This window comes from Neophocaena asiaeorientalis, unplaced genomic scaffold, assembly GCF_003031525.2.
Source record: "Neophocaena asiaeorientalis asiaeorientalis breed wild unplaced genomic scaffold, Neophocaena_asiaeorientalis_V1.1 scaffold91, whole genome shotgun sequence".
Lineage (NCBI taxonomy): Eukaryota > Metazoa > Chordata > Mammalia > Artiodactyla > Phocoenidae > Neophocaena > Neophocaena asiaeorientalis.
This window is the reverse complement of record NW_020173198.1, coordinates 10,940,700-10,965,006: the sequence shown is the minus strand read 5'-3', so window position 1 is coordinate 10,965,006 and position 24,307 is coordinate 10,940,700. Positions and strand designations below refer to the sequence as shown.

Genomic DNA, 24,307 nt, shown 5'->3' with positions numbered 1-24,307 from the left:
GTGTGTGTGTGTGTGTCTAGCCAGCAACTTGGCATACAAGGGTTTGATGAAGAGTTAATATGGAACTGCCACAGACACGGGCAAGAATGACTGTCAAGTGGACCTTGGGAATCTGGCTTTACTAGCACATGGGAGAAAGCGGGGCCAGCACATGGATTGGGGATCAAGGGGTGAGGAGTAGCAGAGGAAGGACCACACAGACCGTAGAAACTGAGCAGTGGACTCTTAAGCTTTTACGGCATAGACCACAGAGCCCAAGCTGGCCACCCACTGGTCAGTCTGGCCCATAGATGTTGTTTGCTTAAGCCTTTAGTGGTTTTCACTTAACATTGTATCATGAAAGTTTTCAAGCACACAGTAGGGTTGAAAGAATTTTCCAGTGAACACCTGTATCCACCACCTGGGCTCTACCGATGACCTTTGCCATACTTACATACTTTATTATATATCTGTCCATCCATCAATCTATCTTCCCAATGCATTTCAAGGTGAATCATCAACATCTCTACGCTTCCCTGTAAATACTACAGTAGGCTGTTAACTAGAGGTGAGGGTTTGCTTACAGTTTGTTCTTTTGATAGTAAAATTTATATCTTTAGTGGGTTTTTTTTTTTATATTTAGTATCAACATTCAGAGTTGTGAGGCTTCTTGTAAAAACTTAGATTTCCGACTTCCTTTGATCTTCCTTTGGTGGATCTGGCTACCCCAGGCCGGCCTTCTTCCACACCGGCAAAAAGCTGAGTTGTGGTTGCTTAGACAGAGCAAGGCTTCTCCAGTTTGCCCCAGTCCCCACTTCTGTCCTTTCCTCCCCAGCTCTTGACACCGGGGACTGAGTGTCTTTTGCTGCTTACACGTGGCCCACGTCACTCATTTTGTTAACAGCCTGGCCCCTGCCCTAGGCACTGGGGAATCTTTACAGCCCTTACACTGAAGGGGGCTCAGGGATGGGAAGACTAGTGGTATGAACCATCGTTTGGAGAGAGTAGGAGGACGTGCTGACTAAATATCATGCAGTTGCTAAGTAATTAACCACTTCCAGACTGAGCCATTGAACCGGCAGAAGACCTCTTCATTATAACCACATGGCAGGTTCATGAGACACAGTGTGTGGAGCAGGCGAGGAAACAGAACTACCTTGGAGTGAAGAACTGCCCCCAGCACATATTTCTGTCACCTAAGAGGAAAGTCTTCAACTGAGACTCCTTGACAGTGGCTTATTCATTGCAAGTTGAATAAAAACGCTTGTAACGGATCCAACAGAGCATCTATTGATGCCTCCATCAATTTATTATAATTAGCCCCAAATGAAAGCACAACAGCTTTTCATGTCCCCAAGTTCAAAGGACAACATTTGAATCCTTATGCTGGTGGACAAGCCCAGTAACTGCGTCTTCTTGGAACCTGTGTTGGAACTTAGGTTAGTGACCTAGGATCCTGTACCCTCCTGTTTTATTTGGGGAGGCACCCAAATCAAGGGTGGGAAGCCATCAGAACCATGCCTGGGAATTCGCCCGTGCCTGGGCCTGGTCTGCCCCTGCTTGTCTGAGCCAAGATACTTCCTGTGCTCGTAGCCAGGAAACAGTATCAGAGGAGACAGAGCAGCGTAAGGATGTGATACCCCTCCCTGTCCTCGCCTTGTAAATAATCTGTTCTGTGGACCTTCTTCTTTCACCATGGCTCTGGCCACGCCTCTCTGGCCCGGTCACCATTACATCACTCTCCCCAGTGCCTCCAGACTGTTTCTAGCAACAGCTTTGTTTACTCGACTGACTCAAGAAGAGGAGTTGGCCTGTTTTTCTAACTTTCTAATTAGACTTGGGCCTTTCCTGTGGAAAGTGAGTGTTTTCTTTCATATTTGTAGATGAAGGAAAGGTGGTAAGGGTGTTTGATGATGGAAAGTAATTAGAGGAGCCAGAGCCGGAGTGAGTGAGCGTGCGTGCGTGCGTGTGTGTGTACGCGCGTGCGTACATGTGATCAGTTCCCATGTGACCTGGATGGAAGTGGTTGAGGGCAGTTTAGCGTAGTTGTTCTAAGAGCGCAAGCCCAGGTGGCCGGGATAGATCTTGGCCCGGTCATGTGCTTCCAGTTGACTCTGGGCTGATGAAGTGACTGAGCCTCAGTTCCCATGTCTCTGAAATGGCATTAAATAAGGCAATGAAAACAGAGTCCTGAGCCCAGAGGCTGGCGCAGAGTAGACCTGCGGTAAATGTTAGCTGCCGTAGCTGGGCAGCAGCAGGTTGTTGAGGCGTCATCTGGGCTGTGCCTTGCCTTGGAAAGCACCAGCTAGATCACACTAAGGTTCTTTTGGTAAAAACAACAGTTTTGTTTTTTTCCTTCTTCCCTTCCCTTCTGCCTCCCTTTCCCTCCCTCCCTTCTCTCTCTCCCTCCTCAGAGGCCCAGAAGTTCCTAACTCCCCCATGCCACAGGGAGAGTGTCCTGGGTCACAAAGTCAGAACAGTTCTCAAACTGAGTCCATGATGTCCTGATCTGACTGTGAGGCACAGGCAACAAAGTCATTGTGATTCCTGCTGTTCTGTCTGTAATCCAGGGATATCATGTGAAGTGCATCGGTATTGCCCTTGTGGATCAGGCTCGGAGAGGTTTATGAGGCTTTCTGTGGCTGTGGACACCTTGCACAAAATGATTGCTTTGAAGATAGTTGGGGGCTGCTTGATACTAGAGGCTGCAGGGACCAGTGTGGGAGGGGGCAGGGTATAAGATGCTCAGGAAGCACTCGGGACTTGACAGCTTGATGGCCCCCTGTTCCCTCCATCATCCCTCATTTGCTTAAGAGTCCATGTCTGTGGACAGAAGGTTCTCCTGACTGAGCTTAGGCTTGTCCTCTGGCATCCTGAGTGAGTGTGATGGGAAGGCTGGTCCCACAAAGATCCTAGAATAAGGGAGAGAGAAATCCCCTAAAGAAATTGGCGTGGGACTTCCCTGGTAGTGCAGTGGTTAAGAATCCGCCTGCCGGTGCAGGGGACACGGGTTCGAGCCCTGGTCCGGAAAGAATCCCACATGCTGTGGAGCAACTAAGCCTGTGAGCCACAACTACTGAGCCTGCGCTCTAGAGCCCGCGAGCCACAACTACTGAAGCCTGCGCACTGCAACGAAGAGTAGCCCCCACTCGCCGCAACTAGAGAAAGCCCACACAGCAGCAACGAAGACCCAACAGCCAAAAATAAATAAATAAATAATAAAAATAAATTAATTATAAAGAAATTGGCGTGCCAGTGGGCTGTGCAGAGGGGGAGGAATGGATGCTCAGCAGCTAGGGACAACACACATTCACTGCAACGGAGAGGGTTATGTCCCAGGATTAACCTTCAGTGTCCTAAGGAGATGACAGGGAAGGGAGATAAACATCCTCGTCGGGAGTCTTAAATCATTCACTCAGTGTTGATTCTGTCCTTCAGGAGAAGTTTGAAACGCAGCATTCTGAAGGCTACCGGCAGATCTCAGCCTTAGAGGATGACCTTGCCCAGACAAAAGCCATTAAAGATCAACTTCAGAAATACATCAGAGAGCTGGAGCAAGCCAATGATGACCTGGAAAGAGCCAAACGGTACGTTGGGAAGGAGAAAAGAGGTTTGGGAGCCTTTTGTCTCTGGGTACCAGGCACTGTGCTGAGGGTAGAGGATTCAGCACCGAGCAGAGCCAGTGCCCTTGTGGGTCCTACAGCCTCATAGGAAATGGGCAACAGGCAGCGAGTGCTGCAAGTCCCGGGTGCTGTGGGAGCATGTAATTGATTATGTTAATTTGTCCATTGCTGGGAGAATATTAGGCAAGGCTTCCCAAAGGAAGTGCCATTTAGGCTAAGACCGAGGGATGCCTAGGCATTTTCACTCTTCCTAGGGGAAGAGTGTGGGGTGAGAACATTCCAGGCAGAAGGACAAGCATGTGCTCAGTAAATAGGCCCTAAGATAGGACAGTATTTCTTAAACTGATGTTCTGAAGTTTAGCAGAATACTAACAGTAGTAAATAAGTTATCGAATATCTACTCTGAGCCAGGCACTTATTTTTTTTCTTAAGAAAACTTTTTTTTGAAGATTTAGATATAAGTTACATGCAGCGATGCACACGGATCTTAAGAAGTATACAGTTTCATCAGTGTGGACAGTTGTGCATATGCCCCACACTCCTGTTGAGACGCGGGCCCTTGGCACTGCACCCACAGCTCCTTACGTTCTTTTTTGCGGTTGCTTTAGGGACCCCAGTACACACGCTCAACTTTTCAGTCTACTTCATTAATAATGTACCAAATACAACGGCCTTGCAACCTTAGAGTTTCACTTACCGTCCTTGAACTTTATGTGATAGCCATAATGTGAGAAGGTAAGAGAGTAAAAAGATAGCCTTTTATATTTACCCACAGATTTACAGTTTCTGGTTCATTCCTTCAGGAAGTTTCCCTCTGGTTATCATTTCCCTTCAGCTTGAAGAACTTCCCTTAGGGTTTCTTGTGGTGCAGGTCTGCTGATGGTGAATTCTTCTCGCTTTAGTTTATCTGAAAATGTCTTCCTTTTGCCTTCATTCTTAAAGGATATTTCCACTGGATGTGGAATTCCAGGTTGACAGGTGTTTTTTTTTCTTTCAGCACGTTAAAGATGTTCTGCTGTCTTCTGGTCTCTTTGCTGGAGGTCAGAAGTTAGTGGTCATTTGAATAGTCACTCCCCTGTATATAATATGGTGTTTTTCTCTGGCTGCTCTCAGAATTTCTCTTTATTTTTGGTTTTTAGCAGTTTGTGATGTGCCTAGATTTTGTATGTATTTATCCTGTTAGGGGTTTGCTGGGCACTTTGGTCTGTAAATTTGTCTTTCGCCAAATTTAACTTTGGTCATTATTTCCTCAAAGATTTTTGCTGCACTGTTCTTTCTTTCCTGCCCTTCTGGGACACCAACTACACACATGTTGTGTCCCATGTCCTTTTGATATTGTCACACAGGTCTCTTAGGCTCTGTTCATATCTTTTCCTAATTTTGTTTGTCTTGGTTCCTCAAATTAGATCATTTCTATTGATCTGGTTTCAAGTTCACTGACTCCTTTTTCCCTTCTCCAGTCTGCTGTTAAGCCAGTTCCAATAATGTTTTATTTTAGATATTTAAGATCTAGAATTTCCTAGTCCTCTACTGATATTTCTTTCTTTTTTTTTTTCTACTGATATTTCTTTGTTTGCATCCTTGAGATAGTTATAACAACTTTCTTTAAGATCCTTTTCTGCTAATTCTAACATCTGGGTTATCTCAGATGTTAGATGTTCCAGTGATTGCCTTTTCTACTGAGTTTGGGTCACATTTTCTTGCTTTTCACATGTCTAGTAATTTTGGATTATATTCTGGACATTATGAATGATGTGTTGCAGAAACTATGGATTCTGTTATGTTTCTAATTTGTTTGTTAAGTAGGCTGAACTCAAACTCCAAACTCTGTCTCCCTTTGATGAGTAGTAGGTGAAATCCGTTTGACGCTTTTAACTAGGCTGCTTCAAGTCTGCCATGCACATGCATGGTTCAGGGGTGAGCCAGAGGTGTGGGAAGAGTTATATATGCAGAATTTGGGATTCTGCCAAGGTGGTGGATTTTTATCACTGGAGCTATAGACACAAAGCTTATAAGATGCAGAATTCAGCCACTGCTGTTCCTTCTTCCAAGGGTTGTCTCTCTTCCAAGTGTTGTCTCCCTTCCGGTTTTTGCCAGTGCCTTCAGATCATTGTTTTTCTCGTTTCAGCCAGAGTTTGTAGTTGTAATCTATAGGATATTTGGTCTGATACAAGCTACCTTATTATTACCAGAAGTGGGACCTCCTTTTTTTTTTTTAAATCAGTTTGTAAGAGTTCTTTGTGTATTTTTGCTGCTCATCTTTTGTCCCACATTGAAAAATATTTTTTACAAATAATCTTTTGTCTGTTGACTTTGTGGTATCAATTTTCATACAAATATTTTTCATTTTGGGGTCATCAATTATGTCTTTTTTTTTTTTTCAATTATGTCTTTTATAGCTTCTAGGTTTCCAGACTTCACTAGGGACATCTCCTTGATCGTTTGATTATGCGTGTATTCTCTTAATTTTTTTTGCAAGATTTTTTTATTAATTGTTTTAACTTATGCTTTTAATCTACCTGGAATTTATTTTTGTACCTAGTATATGTGTCCCATTTTATTTTCATTAGGTAGATAGCCACTTGTGCCAGTACTATGTGTTAAACACTCCATCTTTTTTCCACTGAATTGAACGCATCTCTGTCATTTGTTAACCTGCCATACAGTTGTTCCTTGGTATCCATGGGGGATTGGTTCCAGGACCCTTGAGGATACTAAAATTTGTGGACGCTCAAATCCCTTATATGAAATTGTGTAGCATTTGCATATAACCTATGTGCATCTTCCCGTACACTTTAAATTATGTCTAATTATAATACCTAATACAATCTAAAATCTGTATGAATAGTTGCCAGTGAGTGGCAAATTCAAGTTTTGCTTTTTGGAACTTTCTGGATTTTTTTTTCCTGAATAATTTTGATTTGTAGTTGGTTGAGTCCAAGGATATGCAACCTACAGATATGGAGGACTGACTGTATATTCTGGAATCTAATTCAGGATTCTTCTTTCTTTTTTGTCTAATGTGCAATTTGTGAATTACTACCAACACCATAATGACTTGGTTCCTGTGGCTTTGTAGTATTTTCTGATTTTTGGCAGGCCACTGGCTTACGATCATTTCTACCCATATATCACTGATGAAAGCAAGTCACACGGCCAAGCCCTGTTAAGGGGTGGGAAGGTGCATTCCACCCACAATGAGGCCAAAGCAAGGGTGTGGCTACAGGGAGGATGAAGAATTGGGACCAATAATGCAGTCTATCACAAAGAGATAGTACATTCATGTGATTCAAAAATAATATACAAAGGGGTAGAGTTTTAAAATTCAAATTCAAATAGAAATTTGTATTATTTCCCCCGCCCCGTTCTTTTTCCCACAAAAGAGCATTCTGTATACAGAATGTATGTACTGTTGTACATCTTGCTTTGTCACGTAATAGGTTTTGGAGGTCATTCTGTAGTAGGACACAGAGGATTCTTTGTTGTTGGTTTTTTCCAAGTGCATAATATTTTATTGTATGGTTGGTATTGTATGATGCATAATTATTTATCCGTCCCCCCCACGGCTGGATATTTGCTGCATTTCCTTTCTTTTGCAGTGATAAGGGTTGCTGTAGTGAATGATACGCATTGCTTGCATAGATGTATATCTGTAGAATAAATTCCCAGAAGTGGAATTCTTGGGTCAAAGGATGTATGCATATGTGTTTTGATAGTTTTTGCCCAATTGTTCTCTACACTTGTACCAATTTCCATTCCGAGCACCTATGTGAGTAAGTCTCCATTTTCCAAATAGCTTCACTAAACAGTGTTTTTTAGACTTCGGATTTCTGCCAATCTAATAGGTGACAAATTAGGTACATTTCTGAAGTATGAGTGATCTTGAGTTCCTTTTCATATATTTAATAACTGTTTTATTTCTTTTTCTGTGAACTCTATCTTCTTGCCTGTTTTCATACTGGATTGCTGGTTGTTTTTTCTCATCAGTTTCTAGGAGATGTTTATATATTTGTTTATGATATGAATTGAAAATGTTAGGAGTTTGTCATTTGTCTTCCATCTTTGTCTATTGCATATGTTACTATTGAAAGTTATTTGGATTTCTGTGTAGGCAAATTTATCTGCAGTCCCAGGTTTATAAAGCAATTAGCCTATGTTTTCTTCTTGTATTTTTATGTTTCCTTTTTTTCTTTCTCTCTCCTGAAGATGCATTGGGTTCACATTTTAGCCAGATGCTGAATAGTTGAATATTAAAATCAGATGTGATAGAGACCCAAATCATCATTATAGAACAAATAAAGTTTTGGAATACTGAAGTTATATTAAAAAAAAACTTTAAAACATTACAATTTACAATTTCATTATAAAATTTTAATAGTTATATATGGAAAATTTGACAGTCTCCTGCAAGAATGGTAATTTCTCAGCACCATCAGCTATTTGCTTGTTTTGGTCTCTCCAACTGTACATCCGTAAAACCAAATGACTCACTTTTAACTGAGGAAGGAGATGACCTTGTGAAAGGATAACCTTGAAAGACTCCAGGCCTAACTGAATTAACTAAAAAGTAAATATATTCCTTAAAGGGTATTTTGTTTAATATGTGAATGCCAAGATGCCAAAAAATTCAACGAAGATTAAAATTGATTTAATCTAATTTTTTAAAAAAGTGTCTATGTGGGCTTCCCTGGTGGCGCAGCGGTTGAGAGTCCGCCTGCCGATGCAGGGGACGCAGGTTCGTGCCCCGGTCTGGGAAGATCCCACATGCTGCGGAGCGGCTAGGCCTGTTAGCCATGGCCGCTGAGCCTGCGCGTCCGGAGGCTGTGCTCCGTAACGGGAGAGGCCATAACAGTGAGAGGCCCGCGTACCGCAAAAAAAAAAAGAAAAAAGTGTCCATGTGTTATTACATAGACATTTTTTTTTTCTTTGTCTCTGCCACATGGCTTGTGTGATCCTAGTTCACCAACCAGGGATCGAATCCAGGCCCCTGCGGTGGAAGCACAGAGTCCTAAACAGTGGACTGCCAGGGAATTCCCTACATAGACTTTATTTTTAATTTTTTGTGGTAAAAAATTTGACATCAAATTTACACCTTAACCATTTTTAAGTGTGCGGTTCAGTAGTATTATATGTATTCACATTATTGGCCAACAGCTCTTCAGAACTTTTTCATTTTGCAACATTGAAACTCTATACCCACTAAACATTCATTCTGCTCCCTGTTCCCTTCAGCCCTTGATAATCACTTTTCTACTTTCTGTTTCTATGATTTTGACTACATTAGAAACTCCATATGAATGGAATCAAATAGGATGTGTCCTTTTGTGACTGGCTTCTTCTCTTAGCATAATGTCCTTGAGATTCGTCCATGTTGTAGCATGTGACAGGATTTCCCTTTTTTAAGGCTGCATAATATTTTGTTGCATGTATGTACTGCATTTTCTTTATCCATTTATCTGTCAGTGGACACTTGGGTTGCTTCCACCTGTTGGCTCTTGTGAATAATGCTGCAGTGAACAAGGGAGTACGGATACCTCTTTGAGATCCTGCTTTCAGTTCTTTTGGATATGTACCCAGAAGTGGGACTGCTGGGTCATACAGTAATTTTACTTTTAATTTTTTACAGAACCTCCGTACAGTTTTCATAATGACACACCATTTTACATTCCCACCACATCCTCACCATCACTTGTTATTTTCTGTTCTTGGGATGGAGGCCGTTCTGATGGGTGTGAGGTGATACATAGACTTTTAAGTATTTATTGGCTCAAAAAGGATATGTTTTTAGTTATCTAACAGATGTATCTCTTAATATTCATATTTACTGAAAATCTCTTTTCCTGCTTAACTATTTTCAGGTCCTCATAACTGTCCATGAGATTAACAGCTTTCACAGTTTTTATGTATTGCAGCATTTTACTCTTATGATAATAAATATGCAAATACATCAGTTGGCAGAATTTCACCATATAAAGGACATAAAGCTTTTTCCACTCGGGACAACTAGGATGCTTACCTTTATTTGAAAGCAAATAGTCACATAGTAACAATAAGTCTCTGTGCTGTGCCCTGCTGGTATTACTGACTCTGCCTGATTGTATACAGTCGTGGGGGGGGGGCGGGTGTCGTTCATCCACACAGGTTCAGGAATGCCAGAAATGCTGCTGAAGTTGGTTCTCTGGCATTCCAGAAGCCAGTAGTAGATTTTGACCAAATACTGAGTTTAAATATTTGATCTAGTTGGAATTCATCTTCGGGTGTAGCATGAGGTGTGGATCCAACATTAATTTTTTCCAGGTGGCTACCTGGTAGTCCCCAGACCTAGAACTGAACCAACCATCTTTTCATCAATGATTTGTGATGCCACCTTTATCGTACATTAAATTCTCATATGTATTTGGATCTATTTCTGGACCTTTGGCTCTCCTTGGTCTGTCTGGTCTTATAACTGTTTCACTCTGCGGCACACTGTTCATTACTGAGGCTTTAAAGAGCATGTTCTTTGTATCTAGGGGAGCTAGTGCCCCTGTCCTCTTCTTTTTCAGAGTTCTGGCCAATTTTTTCTTCCAGTTTTATTGAGATATAATTGACATGTAGTACTGTGTACGTTTAAGTGAACAGCACAATGATTTGACTTATATGCATCATAAACTGATTATTACAATAAGTTTAGTGAACGTCCATCACCTCATATAGATACAATATTAAAAAATAGAAAAAACTGTTTTCCTTGTGATGAGAACTCTTAGGATTTACTCTCTTAGCAACTTTCGTACATAACATAGAGCAGTGTTCATTATAATTATCATGTTGTGCATTGCATCCCTAGTACTTGTTTATCTTTTAGCTAGAAGTTTGTACCTTTTGACCATCTTCATCCAGTTCCCCTTCCTCCTATCCTTTCATCTGCTGTGTGTTTTTCTGTCTTCTCATTTTGCTTATCTTACTGTGTTTGGGGTCTCCTTTTTGCAGGCTGCAGGTTCATAGTTCCCGTTGTTTTTGGTGTCTGTCCCCAGTGGCTAAGGTTGGTTCAGTGGGTTGTGTGGGCTTCCTGGTAGAGGGGACTAGTGCTTGTGTTCTGGTGGATGAGGCTGGATCTTGTCTTTCTGGTGGGCAGGTCCACGTCTGGTGGTGTGTTTTGGGGTGTCTTTGGAATTATTATGATTTTAGGCAGCCTCTCTGCTAATGGGTGGGGTTGTGTTCCTGTCTTGCTAGTTGTTTGGCATAGGGTGCCCAGCACTGTAGCTTGCTGGTCGTTGAGTAAAGCTGGGTGCTGGTGTTGAGATGGAGATCTCTGGGAGATTTTCGCGTTTGATATTATGTGGAGCTGGGAGGTCTCTTGCCGGTAAGCAATGCCATTTCCATTGAGCTTTTGCGCCGCCCTAGTCTCGAAGCTCCCGCCACTGCTCCTCAGGCCGGGTCCCCGTTGATCTCTTTTTTTATGAGCTTGTTTTGAAGCATAATTGACCTACTGTGTTAGTTCCTGTTATACAATATAGTAATTCAGTATTTCTATACGTTTCAAACTGATGGCCACAGGAAGTCTAAGATGTCACCATACAAAGATGTTACATAGTTATTGACTGTACTCCCCACACTGTATTTTTCATACCTGTGACTCATTTATTTTGCTACTGGAAGTTTGTACCTCTTGGTCTTCCTCACCTATTTCTCTCCTCTCCCTAACCTCCTCCCCTCCGGCAACTACCTGTTTATTCTCTGTATCTCTGTGTCTGTTTTGTTGTATTTGTTCATTTGTTTTGTTTTTTTTAATGCTGGTTTGGCCAATTTTTTTTTTTTTTTTTAAGATTTATTTGGTTGGTTGCGCCGGGTCTTAGTTGCGGCAGGCGGGCTCCTTGGTTGTGGCATCTGAACCCTTAGTTGCAGCATGCATGTGGGATCTCGTTCCCTGACCAGGATCGAACCTGGTTCCCTTGCATTGGGAGCACGGAGTCTTACCCACTGTGCCACTGGGGAAGTCCCCATTTGTTTTATTTTTTAGATTCCACATATAAGTGAAATATATGGTATTTGTCTTTCTCTGTCTGATTTATTTCACTTAGTAAAATACCCTCTAGGTCCATCCATGTTGTTGCAAATGGTGAGATCTCATTCTTTTTTGTAGCCAACATTCCTCTCCTGGCCATTCTTGTTTCATTATCACATCATATTTCAAATCAGTCCCTGGTGCCTGTGTCCCCCAGTAAAAAACCTGTTCATTTATTTATTTATTTTTTTGCGGTACGCGGGCCTCTCACTATTGTGGCCTCTCCAGTTGCGAAGTACAGGCTCTGGACGTGCAGGCTCAGCGGCCACGGCTCACGGGCCCAGCCGCTCCACGGCACGTGGGATCCTCCTGGACCAGGGCACAAACCCGCGTCCCCTGCATCGGCAGGCAGACTCTCAACCACTGCACCACCAGGGAAGCCCCCTGTTCATATTTTTATTAGATGGTGTTAAACTTATTAGGTAACTTATGGAGAATTGATTTCTTTATGATTTGGGGTCTTCCTCCTCATAAATACCATATGTCTGCATTTTGACAAGCCTCTGTGCCCTACAATAAAGTCTTACATGTTTGCTATTACATGAATTCCTAGCTATTTCATCTTCTTTTGTTGTTATTTGACATGCCAGCCTTAGGGTCAGTTTAACTGGTTCCAGTCTTATACTCTAAAAACAACAAAGGATGATATTTATTTATTTATTAAATTTATTTATTTATTTTTGGCTGCGTTGGGTCTTTGTTGCGGCGTGCGAGCTTTCTCTATTTGCAGTGAGCAGGGGCTACTCTTCACTGCGGTGCACGGGCTTCTCAGTGCAGTGGCTTCTCTTGTTGTGGAACATGGACTCTAGGCACACAGGCCTCAGTAGCTGCGGCACACGGGCTCAGTAGTTGTGGCTTGCGGGCTCTAGAGCGCAGGCTCAGTAGTTGCAGCACTTGGACTCAGTAGTTGTGGCACGCGGGCTTGGTAGTTGTGGCTTGTGGGCTCTAGAGCGTAGGCTCAGTAGTTCTGGTGCATGGGCTTAGTCGCTCCAGCAGCATGTGGGATCTTCCCAGACCAGGGCTTGAACCCATGTCCCCTGCATTGGCAGGTGGATTCTTAACCACTTCGCCACCAGGGAAGTCCCAAGGGATGATATTTAAATCAGGCACTTTTGGTAACTTTACCTTCTTTACCTCTAAAGACCATTTGAGGTAGGAACTAATACGACTCAATCTTGACATAGTAGAAAGTGGTGAATAAATGAATGATTGATCCTCACTTTGCCGTTGGAGGCCCAGAGGCTCTGAGAGGTTAAGTTCCCCAGGGACACTTAGCTAGTCTTACACGTTAGAGCAAGGTGTTAACTCATGGGTTCCACTCCAAACAGATGCTTCTGATCACCATGAGATACAGTTACGGGGATGTTAAAGGTCTTCTGGAGACAAACACGGGATCAGTGAGAAAAGTTGCTGACATTTATTGAGCACTTATGTGTGAAACATCTGTTGTGTGTTTTGTGTGTTGCTGCACTCCCCAGCCCCCCACCCCATGCAGAAGTTCTGTTATTACCCCTGCTTTGCATGTGAGGAAACTGAGGCCCAGAGAAGGTAGCTTGTCTAGTTAAACAGATTTCCTTATTGCAGCACTTGTCAGTATCCTTTTTTTTTTTTTCTGCATTGAGTCTTCATTGCTATGTGCGGGCTTTTTCTAGTTGCGGCAAGCGGGGGCTACTCTTCATTGCAGTGCACGGTCTTCTCATTGCAGTGGCTTCTCTTGTTGCAGAGCACGGGCTCTAGGCGCGCGGGCTTAGTTGCTCCGTAGCATGTGGGATCTTCCCAGACCAGGGCTTGAACCTGTGTCCCCTGCATTGGCAGGCAGATTCTTATCCACTGCGCCACCAGGGAGCCCTGCCAGTGCCTTTAACACGGCATTCCAGTGGCTATCTACACTGTCCAAAAGAAGCAGTTGTTAGGGCAGCTGGGCTGGGGCTGGGCGTTGTGAACTTTTTGAACTTTTTACGGTAACTGAGGGATGAAGATGGCCTCCCTTAGCTGTTTAAATGCGTGTTATTGCATTGCATGTGCGTTGTAGTGGGATGTTCTGAACGCTGACTGCATCGTGAGTCTCCGAGACAAGATGGAACATGCCACATCGTGGCCTCTGACCGGGGCCTGTCTATGGTCCTAATTAGGTCCTGGCTCGTTGCTAAGTGCTTTATGGACATGATCTTATTTAAGCCCCCGGGACAGCTGTGTGCACCTCGTGAGCTGAGAGGTTCCCACTGTGCAGGTGAAGAGCTGGGTCCAGGAAGGTTGAGGGGCCTGCTCAGCTCCGTGGGATTAGGACGTGCCAGAGCTGGGACTTGCACCATGTGTGCATGACCCTTCTTGCTCCCCGGGGCTGTAGGTGCCAGACGGATATGCCATCTGCTGTCTTGGGCAGCTTTGCTTGTCTCTCACCCAGGGCCACGATCATGTCTCTTGAGGACTTTGAACAGCGCTTGAATCAAGCCATTGAAAGAAATGCCTTCCTGGAGAGCGAACTGGACGAGAAGGAGAATCTCCTAGAATCTGTTCAGCGACTGAAGGATGAAGCCAGAGGTCAGGAGGCCTTGGCTTTGCTCTGTGTGTTTCACCACCGTTGTGGCCTCTCCGGGCCTGAGGGTGTCCTGTCCCACAGCATCACCCAGCATTACCTGTGTTCCGAGGGCAGGGAACACACCGGGCAGGCTGAGCCTTGGTCCCCACCCTGTGCTAAGAATTGTCTGATGTCCAACCCTGTAGAGACCCTTTGTGGGTATTTAAGCCCAGCACCCACTTTATGCCCAGCAGGAGCACAGGAGTTTTGTGGGGAGAAAATGCCTGTTGATGGAATTGCTAGCCAGCCCATTTCTTTTGTGACTTGATGGCTGCTGATACACGTGGCTTGGAACTCCAGAATCTCATCAGCGTTTGCTCTTTGGAGGTAGCACTTCCAAAGGTAGAGCTTTCTAACTCTAAGACATTAGCAAGTCATCCAAGTTGGGTCCATAAGGGATTTTGTTAAAGTCCCAATTAATTGTTTATGACATTCATTTCGTTTCTAATGTTTAGCCAGTAGAAGGGGGTTTAGAAAGAAAAACTCTTTTAAGTTTAAAAGGTAGTTGTTCCTAAATGCCCATCAGTAATGAAGTGCTTAAGTAAATTACATAGATTTATTTTGTGGAATGTTAGTTAAACAGTTGTTCAAACAAATACGGTATAGATATAAATGTAGTCATAGAAAGCTTGTTAAGGGACTTCCCTGGCAGTCCAGTGGTTAAGACTCGGTGCTTCCACTGCAGGGGGTACGGGTTCGATCCCTGGTTGCTGAACCAAGATCCTGCATGCCGCTTGGCCAAAAAAATTAAATAAATAAAAAAGCCTATTAGGACATGCCATTGAAGGGGGGAAAACACATAGATAGTAGATGTATGTTTCTATTTACGCTTAATAAGTTATTCATCTTATATGCTTAATAGATACACATATAAACTCTATGTGTGAAATGCAGGGAAAAGATTGAGAAGATCTCCCTCATGTTACAGTTGATTAGGAGTGAGAAGGGGCATTTGAGGACGGGTTGGGAAAGCGCATTTTCACTGAGTATTCTGTGTATACCTTGATACATTTGAATTCTCTTAAAACAGTAAAAGCAGTAGTGTATCACTGCCATGATTTGAAAAAAATTTTAAACCTTTTTGTTTTTACTCAAATAAAAACCATGTAGTTTTGCAAGCCTTCCAGGCAAGGTCCTATGGGGTTTGCTTCATTCAGGGTTTCCACCTGGAGTTTTTCACTCTGATCGTTCTTCTTGCTGACCAGTGCCTCCTGTTGACCCTCCCCTTGCCTCATCACTCAAAGCAGAGACTTAAATCTGAATCCTTTTCCTGGCCCAGATTTGCGGCAAGAATTGGCTGTGCAGCAAAAGCAGGAGAAACCCAGGACTCCCATGCCCAGCTCTGTGGAAGCTGAAAGGACAGACACAGCTGTACAGGCCACTGGTTCCGTGCCATCCACCCCCATAGCTCATCGAGGACCCAGCTCTAGCTTAAACACACCTGGGACATTCAGACGTGGTAAGGAGGATGGGAATCAGGAGGGTTTTCTTGGCTTCACAAAGCTTTCCTGGGTGAGAACCGGGGTGGGTCCTGGGTGAGAGAGAAGCAGGACCAGGCTGTACAGCAGGGAGCAAACTGGGGTGCTCACAGGGGCAGACCATTGTGGTGGGTGGGAGGAGCCTCTTGGATGTAAGACGATAGGGAGTAGTGGAGTCTGCGGCAAAGTAGAGAATGGAAGCCTCATCCAGAGGGGCAGCTGCCCCTCTGCTTCTACCGCAAGAGGTGTGGGCCCAGCAGACACTCCACTCTTCACCAGAAGCCAGAAATCCTCTTGTCTAATATGAAATCTCCCAAATTAAAAGTTTCAGTAACCAAATAAAAAATTTAAAAAGGATTCTGTGGGTCCAGCAATACATCATCTAGAACTGGACCCAGCATAACCTGTGCTATGCAGTAAAAACCAAGAAATTTGAGTTCTTCTCCAGCCCCTCTGCTGACTGATTAACTGTGAGGCTCTGATTGGGCCACTTAATAGTAAATAATAAAAATAGACAATTATTGAGTACGTAGGATATACCAGTCCCTCTGCTTACTGTGCTTTGTATTTACATATGACCTCACTGGATTCGCACCACGGCCCAAGACGCAAGTAATGCGAGTGCTGTCCCCCTGTGATGGATGAGGAGACTGAGGCCCTGAGTTAAGGAGCTGGCCTGACATCACGCAGCTGGCAAATGGCAGGCCGGCTCCTGGGGTTACACCACCACATGCTCCCTGTCCCTCAGCTTGTGCCCAGGATGAAGGGAGTGTGAGGTTTCCACAACCCCAGGCTAGACCACACTTGAATAAGCACACGACTCAGCTGGGCCTCAGATTCAGCAGGTCTGGGCAGGGCCTGAGATCCTGCGTTTCTAACAAGCGCCCAGGTGATGCTGGTCCTGCTGCTCCGTGAGCCCTGCTTTGAAGAGAGAGGAGGCTCTTAGGAGCAGAACCCTTACCAGTGGGGCTTGTTCAGATGCTGTTAATGTTAATTAACTGTATGGAATTCCTAGAAGTTTAAGAGGGCCTGTTTTGATTTTGTTTAAAAAGAATAGCAGGTAAAGATAAGTATAGTCATTATAAGGCCGCAAGAAGTTGGTCATCAGATATGCTCTTGTTATGTTAGGCAACAAACCATTGACCGAAACAGGGCAGCGTTGGGATCAGAGGGGCTTGCTCGCCCACCCCCGGGTTTCACGTTCAGAGACGTTAGTGCCCAGACTTTTGAGTGTTTGTTGGTGTCATGTGTGCATCCTTTTGCACACGCAGGTCTGGACGACTCCACTGGGGGGACCCCCCTCACGCCAGCGGCCCGGATATCTGCCCTCAACATTGTGGGAGACCTGCTGCGGAAAGTGGGGGTAAGACGGCGCTTCCCCAGGGTCCGTGTGGTGTCTTCTGTCTTCAGGAGACTTGAGGGGTGACCTTACCTATTGCTTCCCCTCTGGCAGAGGCTTCATTAGGTGCAGGTGTCACCCTGGCTCTCGTGTCCCTTACAGTTGCTGTGCTTCCATGGGTGTTGTTTCTGACAAACAACCGGGCTGTGACCCTGAGTCACCCTTTGATCCCCGGCTATATCTTTCTTTCCCTGTACCATTTTCCCTGGCAGTTTGGGAGATTCGGATGGTATCTATGATATTTTTTCTTAATTTGAAAAAATTGAGAAACATTTGAAAACTGCCTTCCCTTTTTTTAATTTCTCAGGGAGTTAAAGGGAAAATCTTGAAAGGCTAGGGCAGAGAACATGACCTTATAGGTTTTATGTTAATTCCAGGGAAGGAGTCTTTTGTGCTTAAGAAATCACATAGATATTCTCTGTAGTTGTTTTTCTTAGTTTTAAAAATGATGCCTGGAAAGCCACAGAGTTTAAGTCCTGCCAGTCTGTCATTGACCAGAATGTATGCATTCAGAGTTAATAGAAGCTTGCAACTCGTTTTCTATGTTTTTCCTTTTGGCTTTTGTTTTTTTTGGATCGCTGTTATATAAGCAGGTTTTTATGTTTAGTTAGAGTATACAGAAGCTCAGGGTGATCTCAGTACCCATTTGGTTTCCAGAGGGTCTGTTTACAGCGAGGCAAGTCCTTCTTCAAACCTCCTGCCACTTGGTGCATGTTTTACAAGGTAGCGGAGACAGTGAATGATTCCAAAAGTTTATTTCATATTTCTTGTAGGCAGACGTAAATCATAGGTCGGGTTGGGGACTCTTCTGGAAGCTCCTAAATATCTTAGACTACCAGTTCTACGAGTTGGACATACATTGAATTTGGTGATGGGGTGGAGCACGCTTTGGGATTCTGACACACAACCCAGTTTGACAACCACTGTCTTAAGCTATTATTACGTGTATGGGCTCTGGTGAGAGGCAAGAGTTCTTGTCTTCAGCTTGAGACAGGAAAGCATATTTCTCTCCAGGCTCTGGAGTCCAAACTTGCTTCCTGCCGGAACTTCGTGTATGATCAGTCCCCAAACCGACCCAGTGGCCCAGCCTCAGGGTGGGGGAGCAAGAACAGAGACGGCGGCGACAGACGGCCAGGCAGCACCAGCGTGCCTCTGGGTGACAAAGGGTCAGTACCTTCTGCTGTTCCTCCTCAGTGTCGGGAGAACCCATCCTCTCCAGCCGGGAGCCTCTGACCCCTGACCCACAGCCATTTTTCAAAGTCGCAGGATTATGTCAATGAGGCATTATCCTCTACTCCATCCCTTAAGACAGAGTTAGGTGGTGTCTGCTGGTTTAGGCAAATGGCCAAGGAGAGGGTCATTTTTATTACTTGATTCTGCAGCCCCAGCTTCTGGTCATGCTGTGAGAATGTCCTTTGTATAAATCACTCCCTTGTTTAAGACTCAAGCTTCAAACACTGCTCTGCTTCCCCCAAAAGAGGATTTTTTTTTTTTTTTTTAACCTTTAGAACCTTCAGGAAACTGAATCAGCCAGACTAGATTCCTGAAGCCAGTCACCTGATTGGAAAACACAAATCTGACCTCTAACAGCTTCATTTATTTTCTTGCCTGAAGAAAATCAGTGCAGCTTCCAGATTCTAGAATTCTGTAAGATGTGCCACCATCTCACTGGACCCCAGGCCACGTAAATTTGGGAGCGATCAGTGGCAGACAGAGGACAGGAAATGAAGAATCGTTCTCCCCAGCATGCACATAACTTCCGGACCTTTAGATGTGGGTGTTTTTTTGGAGCGTCTGGGCTTTTTGCGTGGCCTTGGGCATGTGAGCCCTAGATAGCCAGTGTCCTTTTCTTCATTTCACAGGAGAGAAAATTGAGACCCAGTGAGACACTGCTCCCGACCTTGATATTCACTCTTATAACTTTGTGGGGCCCCGTGCTAGCCAGTCTATAACAGCTGTAATGTCCGCCTAATTTGGTTTGCTCTGTCTGAAGGTTGGGAAAACGCCTGGAATTTGGGAAGCCGCCTTCAAATATTTCCTCACCATCGCTGCCGTCAGCCCAGGGTGTAGTCAAGATGTTGCTTTAGGAAATCCACGGAAGCCAAGGCCCCGGTGTCTGTGCAGGAGTCATTTTATCCTCCTTCCCTCTTTAAACTAGGTTTTTGTTTTTTTTAAGTTAGTTTGAGATATACGAGCAAGCAGTCGCACTAGCCAGTGACGGTGGGGAGCGGGGATCGCCTGTGGCCCCGGGTGGTCGTCCCCAGGAAATGCCATCTCATAACCCCTGGCCTCCTTGTTGGGGTGTTGCCAATGGACAGGGACAAAGCGGACCCTCTGGAAATGGCGACGTGGGTGCTGAGGCTGCTCCATCATTTTCAGCAGACCTGAGTCCTGATTGGTCTTGAGAGGTGCTTTTCATGACCGGGGACACCTATAAAGTGGGGTCTGAGCCCATCTCAGGCTCACTCCGGCCCCCACTTTGCTGGAGCTTCTTCCAGAACAAAATCTCCAGTGCTCTTTGGCACAGCAGGGATCAGTGCACTGAAATCACATCTAGGGGTGAAGAACAGAACAGGCATGTACCTTTTATTTAAACTGTGGTGTGGTGTACCTCTGAGACTTTTTAATCTGCCTCTCACTGAGTCTTTTAGAGGCATGCTTGAGTTTCAGAGTACGTTTTGTGGGACCAGGTCAGTGGAAACTCTGTGTCCTCTTTAGACCAATCCTGGCTGTAAGTTGTCCTGAGCCCCTCTGTCCTGGCCTGGGGGTGACCTCTGCTTCAGGACCCTTAGGGTCTCTGGGGTGTGATGGCCTTGGTAATGCAGCCCCTAAGAACAGGACTTCATTCAAAGCCTTGATGAAATAATTGGGGTGACCTTCGGATAAGATTAAACCACCAAGACTGTCGGTGGGAGGGTCCTTATTAAAGAAGAAACGAACCCAGGATTTCCACACAGATGGCGTGCAGCTCATCCCTGCTGGTTGTGAACGGCAGTCTTACAATTTGGACGCAAGTAAAAAGAACACATGAATTCCAGCGCGTGCGTGCAGCTTAACGGCCTTCTGTTACTAAGTTATTTTTCCAAAAGAACAGCAAAAATATCCTTGAGTTGAAAACAGAACTTTTCAAATGCTACTGAAATTCAGCAGAGAATTAAACTTGAGTGCCCACTTCGTTGCCCTGGCAACATTCTAACCTATATCGGTAAAAGATGTACTTCTATTTTTTTAAAAGAACAATAAAATCAAGAGAAACTGATTTTCAGCTAGTTTGTGGTGGTCAGTAAATGCTGCTGCCTTTGTGCTTCTGTGTTTGCTATCTGGTGATGAAAAACTTTTTTTAACCAAGTGACTATGAAAAAAAACTACTTTTTTAAAGATTTCCTGTCGAGTCAGCTTCTTAGAATTGTATTGGGACACGTGCATGTCCTGTTCAGGGTGTATTAGCATTTGGTCATTCAGTGCGTCCTTGGTTTCTGTAATTCCCCTCTTTTCAGTCTGTTTGATCCCATGGAGTTGGTGTATGGAATCATATGTGTTGAGTGGAAACTTCGCCAGGGATCTCTGTCTAGGACATGCAGGCCAAGGAAGGGACGGGCCCAGGCCTGGGTTTTATGGCCCTCACGCCAAGAACGGTTTTTACATTTTTAAAGTGTGGTTTGATTTTTTTAAAAAAAGACAAAAATGTGACAGAGACCATGATGGAGGCTAAAATACTCAACTTTCTGGGCCTTTATAGAAAAAGTTTGTCGAGCCCTGCCGGGCGAGGTCTTGCGTTTTAACTCAAACATTCAAGGAACTCATATTCTTCACATTAAATACGTGCTGTTTTGATTGATAAATATGTTCTTCCCGGGCATGGTCCTACGCCCTGGGCCTCGAGCCACGGAGGAGCCCCTCACTCACACTCACTCTGTGTCTCTGCTCTGCTCTTGGCCAGTTGTGGGGTCTCAGACGATTCATCTCACCTCCCTGGGCCTCAGTTTCCCCATTTAATGAAATAATAACCCTGACTTGATAGGGTTGTCATGAGGATTAAATGAGGCCACCCCCCCCACCCCGTCCTCTTTCTCTAGAAAACAACAGAAAAGTCAACTCTATTCTAGTGATTTATAACCTTTTATTAGTGAGGGTGTCCTTAAGTACAGCTGGGGTGCATATGAAACAGCGTGACATTCCTGCTCTTAGCCGTCTGAGCGGCGTCTCCTTTTTAATTCACGTGACTACAGAAGGCACTTGGTCTCGGTGAACTGTGTGCATCTGATGTGCGGGAACCGGAGGGAAGAGGAATTTTCAAACCAGGGCCCACCGGGACGATGGAAGAGTCCACGGGGCAGGAAGGGCTGGGGGTGGGGACAGTGGCACCCATCGTGGTGACTTTCTCCCCAATTCATGTAAACTAAGTTGCCAGTGATTAGTTACCATGGATATATTTTTCTAAAAATTCAAAATCTCTGCACAGTTCTCGGCAGAGGGAGTGGGTGTGTCTGTGTCTCCTGTTGGGTTTTTCCCCTTCGGTACATCGTTCCAAACTTAAGTTGATGCCCTGAATGCAGGGTAGTGGTCTTTATATTCATCGTGAGGGGTGTCTGTGATGTTTGGAGTTTGAAAATGGATTTAGACGGTGCTAAGAGGAGTCCACTGGGTTTGGTTCTGTCCTGTTTTGAGCAAGTTGTTCATTCACTGGCTTTGGTTCCGTTGAAGTCTGCATCGCGAGCGTCCATATCCTCTTCAGAACCGTCCGCGTTTTCAATAACTCTGCGTCCTCCAGACCTTCTCGAGGGAACAAAAGAGGTCTCGTTCCCTCGCCTGTGGGTGTTAAGAAAACACGTTTCTTTAGTACAGAAGTCTCCCTCGAGCTTGGAAGAGATTTTCAGACGGGGCAAAAAACAAACACAAACAAACTCGAATGAGACGCAGATACTCAGGTTGAAGTGAACAAATCCTGACCCATATGGGTGCATTTAATCAGCTGGAATGGGGGCAAAGTAGGTTTTTCAAAGCAGGACCATCTGCTTTAAAAAATGTCTGGCTTGGTCGTTTGCTGACCCACAGGATTCTGGTTGGCTGTGGATTTCTGTTTAGAAAAGAAGGAAAAAAGGCAAGTGGGGGTGATGGCCTCATGGGATTATTCCTACACTGTGGAGCAGGGATGAGGGGGACCTGTTGTGTCTGTACCTCCTTGCTTTCAGAAGGAAAAGGGGGCAGGGGTTTAGGTTTTGAATTGTAGGAAGGTGAGAATGACCACCAACCCTTGAGAGGGAAGGAGGTCCCTGCATGGATGCCAAGGGTGCTGTCTGGTTAAAGGCACGGCATTGCTCTGCTTTTATGGAGCAGAATTCTTGTTCTGAGTTCCCCCAGGGCAGGGATCTCGCCTGTTTTGGGCGCACCATGGCAGGCACTGTGCAAGGCATAGAACGGGTGCTCAATGAATATTTGTCAGAAAAACATTAGACATGTTAATCCAGGGTGTCTTTTAGCCCTAGCTGGTGGGACACCCCTTTCTCTCTGTCCTTTCCGCTCCCATCTCCTCTGCTCCGTGCTGCTGGATGCCCTTTTCCCACAGGGCCTGCCCTGGTCACCTGAAGTGAGGCTTTGCGTAGGAGGGCAGGGCAGGCAGGAGGAGGAAAAATCAGACCCGCCTGCACTTAACCTCCACTGTTTGGAAGGAAAGTTTGCCTTCTTTTCAGCGACCACAACAAATAATGTTGTGTGTTGGGCTCCAGCCATCTGACCCTGTTTGACAGGTCTTCACTCATTTTAGGATGTCTAAGAAGAAAGCAAGTTTTTTGCAACAAAAACGACCTGCTTCGCCACACAAAGTATGGACAGAAAAGCCACGAGGGTGAGCCCATCCCAGTGAACCCAGCCCGTCAGTTCTTTAGTCAAAGGGGGCAACTCAGGTAAGACAGGAGGCATAAGCAAGGCCCAGAGATTTCCTGATCGCTGACATGGGGCTTCCCAACACGAGCCTTTTGGAGTCCAAGGGTGGGAGGAACCCGGGCTGGTAAAACCCTCTGGGAACGGTGGATGGTACTTCCCAAGGGGCAGCGATCAAGAATAAATACTTAGTGGCTACTGCCGACTAAAGACCTGGGTCAGCCTCACTCCCATCAGAGGGAAGCTTCTAGGCCTCCAGCCCCTTTTATTTATTTATTTCTTTTTGGCCGCACCTCAAATGCAGAACTTCCCCAACCAGGGATTGAACTTGTGCCCCCTGCAGTGGAAGCACAGAGTCCTAACCACTGGACCGCCAGGGAAGTCCTCCAGCTCCTTTGGAACTAACTTTCTATCACTCAGTCTCTAGAGGTTCTTTGAAAGTCTCTTCCTTCTTTAGCACTGTGTTCTCCAAGAACTCGGGACAGAGTAGGGTCCCGGCGTGCAGGGCTCAGCAGCCATCCACACAGCTCTCCTCCGTGTCTAACCCTCCAGGTTCAAAACTGGATGGGATGGCCTGGAGCTGGAAACAGTGGCTCAGGCTCCCTTTGTCTCTCCGAAGAGTCTGCATTTGCTAACTAGAGGAGTTTAACTGATTAATGCGCTCCCTCGATCTAAGAAGTAAATCAATCGCGCCTGGGTCCCTGTAAGCCCCCTGCATGGGCACCAGTCCTGAAGCCGGTCTGTTCTGGTTCAGGGGCCTTTCTTGAAGGAACTGGCTTCAAATCCTAGGCAAAGGTTGACACTGGCTATATCTGTCACAGGAAGTAAAGGACCCCTCTAAAATTTTCTTAAAGGGTTTGGTCCTGGAGAACTTGGATTCTATTCATGGACTCAGAAATGTATCTAAGGTACTCCTGGCATCCCAGGGATCGGCACAAGAGCGTAAGCACCTGCTGCTTTGCAAGGACTCAGTTTCCATCAACGGGTGGGTCCTACACCCCAGCCAACCCTAGACTCCAGCTTATCCCGTGATCGGGATGCACTGGCAGAAAAACTACTCAAAAGCCGTGTCTTGGAGGTGTGATGCTCCTGCCTAAAACTCCTGCCAAGACCTCATCCAGCTTTAAGTATTTGGGTAGCGACAGCAAGGCGGGATTCTCCAAGAGAGAAGACAGACACAAGGCAGGACTGGCTGGGTCTCTCAAGGAGGATGAGGCGAAAGCCAGGCCCCAGGTGCCTCACTTCATGTGTGAGGACATTGTCAGGATCCGAGAGAAGTTGAGGCCTCTCAACCCTGTCTTTTGAAGGCCCCGTGTGCTCCCT

General features: G+C 45.2%; 2 protein-coding genes across 8 annotated transcripts in view; one reads left to right on the top strand and one right to left on the bottom strand.

Moving 5' to 3' along the window:
• The window catches only part of NDE1 (nudE neurodevelopment protein 1), a 31,966-nt gene extending 8,971 nt beyond the window's left edge, over positions 1-22,995 (top strand). The window contains exons 4-9 of one of the 4 annotated variants that reach the window (XM_024744272.1): positions 3,418-3,566; positions 14,054-14,190; positions 15,507-15,686; positions 16,977-17,068; positions 18,119-18,270; positions 22,869-22,995. In XM_024744272.1, the coding sequence (XP_024600040.1) occupies positions 3,418-3,566; positions 14,054-14,190; positions 15,507-15,686; positions 16,977-17,068; positions 18,119-18,270; positions 22,869-22,953 (795 nt within the window). In that variant the 3' untranslated portion in view covers positions 22,954-22,995. The other 3 variants (XM_024744271.1, XM_024744274.1, XM_024744273.1) reach the window with 3 other exon arrangements.
• MYH11 (myosin heavy chain 11) overlaps positions 21,226-24,307 on the bottom strand; it is a 125,813-nt gene continuing 122,731 nt past the window's right edge. For 2 of the 4 annotated variants that reach the window (XM_024744265.1, XM_024744267.1), the window contains one exon: positions 21,781-21,913. In XM_024744265.1, coding sequence (XP_024600033.1) covers positions 21,781-21,913 — 133 coding nt within the window. Of the gene's footprint in view, positions 21,914-24,307 lie in introns of all 4 variants that reach the window. The other 2 variants (XM_024744266.1, XM_024744268.1) reach the window with 2 other exon arrangements.